The sequence below is a fragment of the Dipodomys ordii genome, unplaced genomic scaffold, assembly GCF_000151885.1.
Source record: "Dipodomys ordii isolate 6190 unplaced genomic scaffold, Dord_2.0 Scaffold146, whole genome shotgun sequence".
In the NCBI taxonomy this organism is placed as follows: domain Eukaryota; kingdom Metazoa; phylum Chordata; class Mammalia; order Rodentia; family Heteromyidae; genus Dipodomys; species Dipodomys ordii.
In genome coordinates, this window is record NW_012267362.1 from 925,286 (window position 1) to 929,477 (window position 4,192).

Below are 4,192 nucleotides of genomic sequence, written 5' to 3' on the forward strand. Positions count from 1 at the left end.
TTAACGCAAGACAGCAGGGACAGCCTGACCTAGAGGGCAGGGCACTTCCCTACATTCTCTTCTGTCTGCCATTAGAGGCTGAGCGTAGGTGCCAAGGTCTAAGGATAAGGAAAAATGGACTCACACTGTCTTTGTTCTGAAGAAAGGCCTGGTCTAGAACCACAGAGATTCTGGGACATACTTGGGAAGAGTTACACTACTCACAATGGAGACAGCCTTTGACTGAGGGCTGCTTTAGGCCATCAGAACTCTTCTAGGAGGTAGAGATGAAGGTGGGTTCATTTTGAATTTCAGCAGGAGGGCACGCACTTAACTGAGGGACAGAGGGACCCAAATACCCTCCAGCTACTTTGAAGGGCGGATGCATCTTAAAAGAAAGTTATGGAAAAGTCACCAGAAAACATGGAAGCATAAGGTCAGAATTTTAGTGAGCAGATGCATAGGTCTAGCCTGTTTACTGATCAGCCTCAGGTACTTCCACTTCCTCCTTCTGCTCCTCCTCCTCCATCTCCTTCTCCACCTCCTCCTCCTCCACCTCCATCTCCTCCATCTCCTCCTTCTCCTGCTTGCTGGGCCTCTGAAGCCCCTTCCTGGGGCTCCTCAGCTGGCTCCATGGGCTGCTGCTCTGCCAAGAGATAGCATGCGAGCTGTTCCAGGGCCTCCAGGCTCAGCTGCTGCAGACGCTCCTCATGCTCCTGCCTCAGCAGTTGCAGCACTGCCTTGGCATCCTGGGGCCTGAAATGTTTGGCTAGGACCTGATCCAGCTGGTGCCACAAGGGCTGGGGCTTCTTCAAGGGCCTCATGATGACGTTGATGGAGGCATTGGGCCCGATGCTGTAGTCTGAAAGACACTTATCATCAGCCAGGAGCTGGCCACGGAACAGCAGATGCTGCTGCTCCTCAGGCACCTGCAGCTCCTCAGACACTAACTTCTTTAGCATGGCCACACTCTCTTTCCCTGATACCTTCAGGCTGCATCTCCGGCCTAAGAGGAGCTTCACAGTGAGGAACATTAGGCTAGAAAGGAATCAGGAGGGATCCATGTTCTAGGAGCTGCCTTAAAGGGTAAGGGGCTCAGAAGGAGAAGGCGACCCTATTACACTGGCCTTAGGAAGCCAACGGCCCAGCCTAGGTAGGCAGCTTCTGGCTAGTGGCTAGTGTCCAGTGATGTCACAATGTGGCCAGAGGGCTCATCTCCAGAGCAGAATTTTAGGGACAGCAGAAGTCTATGGGCACAGAGCATCCATTGTCCAGGAGAAGAATGAGGAGGAGAGAGGAGAAAAACAAAAGGGGCCAGAAGAGAAAATGTAGGCCTAGAAGAAAGAAGAGTGGGGATAAAGAGTTGAAAAGAACAAGTTGGTAAAAACAAATGACACAGGGGCATTAGGTATCTCCTCTGTACCAGGAACTGCACCCAAGAAGGACATTGTACCCAAACAGATCTCTTCTGTCTCCATGAAGCTTTCTGACCAATGGTGGCTAACTTGGATCCAGGGACTTTCTGTCATTTGCTTCCTAAGCCATCCTTGTTGGGTTTCCCGGAAGTAGGCCCTGGCATGGGATTTGGCTACAAGTGTGTAAAGGGGAAGTGATCCTAGAGGCACCAGTGGGAGAGTAAGGAAAGGAGGTGAGGGAGCAAGTGAGAAAGACCTACCCCCATGAGCAAGCTGTCAACAAAACCAGGGCTGTGCCTCCTTGAGAGGCTCTGACCCTTGGCTTGTATGAATGTGTGTCACTTCTGTGGCCCTCCTGGTCTCCAGGTGTGCAGAATTGCCCAGGGACCAGGGAAAAGCCTTGAGCAGGTATGTACAAGTTTACTGCAGTCAAGGTAATCATGCCTTTAGGAACACACATGCTTGAGGAGACCAACAGTGTCATTTCTCACCCATTGCTTTAGAATAAATGTGTATATGTATGTATATGTGTGTGTGAGAGAGAGACAGACACACACACACACACACACAGAGACAGAGAAAGACAGAGACAGAGAGACAGAAAGACAGAGAGACAGAATACTGGAACTTGAAGCCTGTGAAGCCAATGGCTCACACCTGTAATCCTAGCTACTCAGGAGGCTGAGATCTGAAAATTGTGGTTCGAAGCCAGCCTGGACTAGAATATCCATGAGAAACTGTGGCCTGTCTTGCCTCCTGAAACCCACATCGGCTCATGTGCCAGGTACTGGACAGATGCCAGTTCCGAGGTGAATAAGGGACAGGACCCTGACTGGGCCTCTGCTGGATCAACACTCTCAACATCACTTTGGCCATTTCTAGTGCAGCCCACAAGGCTGTCTCACAGAAGGCAGGGAGTAAGCTTGCAGAGGAGTGGACTGACATCCCACAGCAGACGGGCTGATTTCATCAAGAATGCCCTCAAGCCCCCCCAGGATCCTGTGCTTATTTACTGCATTCACCTTCCCCTATGCCACCCTTCCCTCCTACCTGACCACCTGGTCTTTTCCTACCAGTCTAGAGACAGAGCTCACAAGTCCCCTCCCTACTTACTAATGTGCTGCCTCTTTCCACTTCCCTCTCCTGCCCTTACCAGCCACCATCCAAACAAGTGAGCCCTCTTGTTATGTCTCTTCTTTCCTGCAAATACCTCGCAAGCCCACCCCTCCTCTGCTTCCCTAGGAAGCAGGGCCACAGAAATGACACACATTCACACAAGCCAAGGGTCAGAGCCTCCCAGGCTCTCACCCCTCCACCTGTGGCCCTGAACTCAACGCTCTTCCCTTCCATCCAGCCCACTTCCTTGGGTCACATTCACTTATGCCACAGCCAAGGAACCTTCATAAAATGAAAATTGTGTCATTCAGATGAATAGTACCATTGCTTTTTTTAAGTCCTGGGGCTTGAACTAAGGGCCTTGGTGCTGTCCCTAAGTTTTTTGATCAGGGCTAACACTGTATTATTTGAGTCATAGCACCATTTCCATTTGTTGGTGGTGGTGGTAGTATGTGTGTGCGTGTGTGTGTGTGTGTGTGTGTGTGTGTGTGTGTGTGTGTTTAACTGGAGTCTCAGAGATTTTCCTACTCTGGCTAGATTTGAGCCACAGTCCTCAGATCTCAGCCAACTGAATAGCCAAGAATACAGACATGAGTCACCAGCACCTAGTATACCATCACTTTTGGAATTATAAATAGCCTCTTTGGCCTGATGCCTTAGACCATGGTGGCCTGGCTCTGCTCACCTCCCTAGCATTGTATCTCTATTTTATCCTCTATTCCAGGCACAACAACCTGCTACTACCTCTGCTTATCTGTCCTGTTTGAACTCTACCAAATCATCCTTCAAAATTCCACTTTAAAATCACCTCCATACATGATAACAGATGTAGGATTTTGTGCATATATACACAAACTAAAGAATAGTATACTTAGGAAAGCAGTTTAATGGTGTTATTCCTCTGAACAAGTAAACTATTTAATCAAATGAATACCTGGAAGCAGAAACATGTTTGGGATAGAGGGTGCACACAAATGGAGGGCGGAAAGATGGGCAAATGTATTCATTATATTCAATGTACATTATATAAAAGTTGAACTGTGCAACTTTAGGGTAAGAATGGAAGGGGAAAAGATGGAAAGAGTGACATTGACCAAGATGCCAGCCTGATTTATGAAAATGAAACCTCTTTGTACACCCACTTAAATTTCAATAGATAGAGATAGATTAGATAGATAGACAGACAGACAGACAGACAGACAGACAGACAGACAGACAGACAGACAGACAGACAGATAGATAGATAGATAGATAGATAGATAGATAGATAGATAGATAGATAGATAGATAGATAGATAATCTTGGTGCCAGGCTGGGCACTAGTGGCTCATATCTATATTCCTAGCTACTCAGGAGGCTGAGATCTGAGGATTATGGTTCCAGGTCAGCCCAGGCATGGAATTCCTTGAGACTCTTGTCTCTAACCACCAGAAAACCAGAAGTGGCACTGTGGCTCAAAGTGGTAGAGTGCTATTCTTGAGCAAAAGAGTTCAGGGACAGCACTAAGGCCCTGAGTTCAAGCCCAATGACTGACAGAAAATAAAAACAAAAACCAACCCCTAATGCCAATGGCTCATGACTGTAATCCTAGCTACTCAGGAGTCTGAAATTTAAGGCTGGAGGTTTGACTTATCTCCAGTTAACCACAAAAAGAAGTTAGATCTGTGGCTCAAGTGGTAGAG

General features: G+C 47.9%; 1 protein-coding gene across 1 annotated transcript; it reads right to left on the reverse strand.

Moving 5' to 3' along the window:
• Nucleotides 1-467: 467 nt before the first annotated feature.
• On the reverse strand, nt 468-1,013 carry Ubl4b (ubiquitin-like 4B). The gene has a single exon (XM_013031888.1). It carries the CDS (start codon nt 1,011-1,013, stop codon nt 468-470), a length of 546 nt encoding a protein of 181 aa, XP_012887342.1.
• Between the last annotated feature and the right edge of the window lie 3,179 nt (nt 1,014-4,192).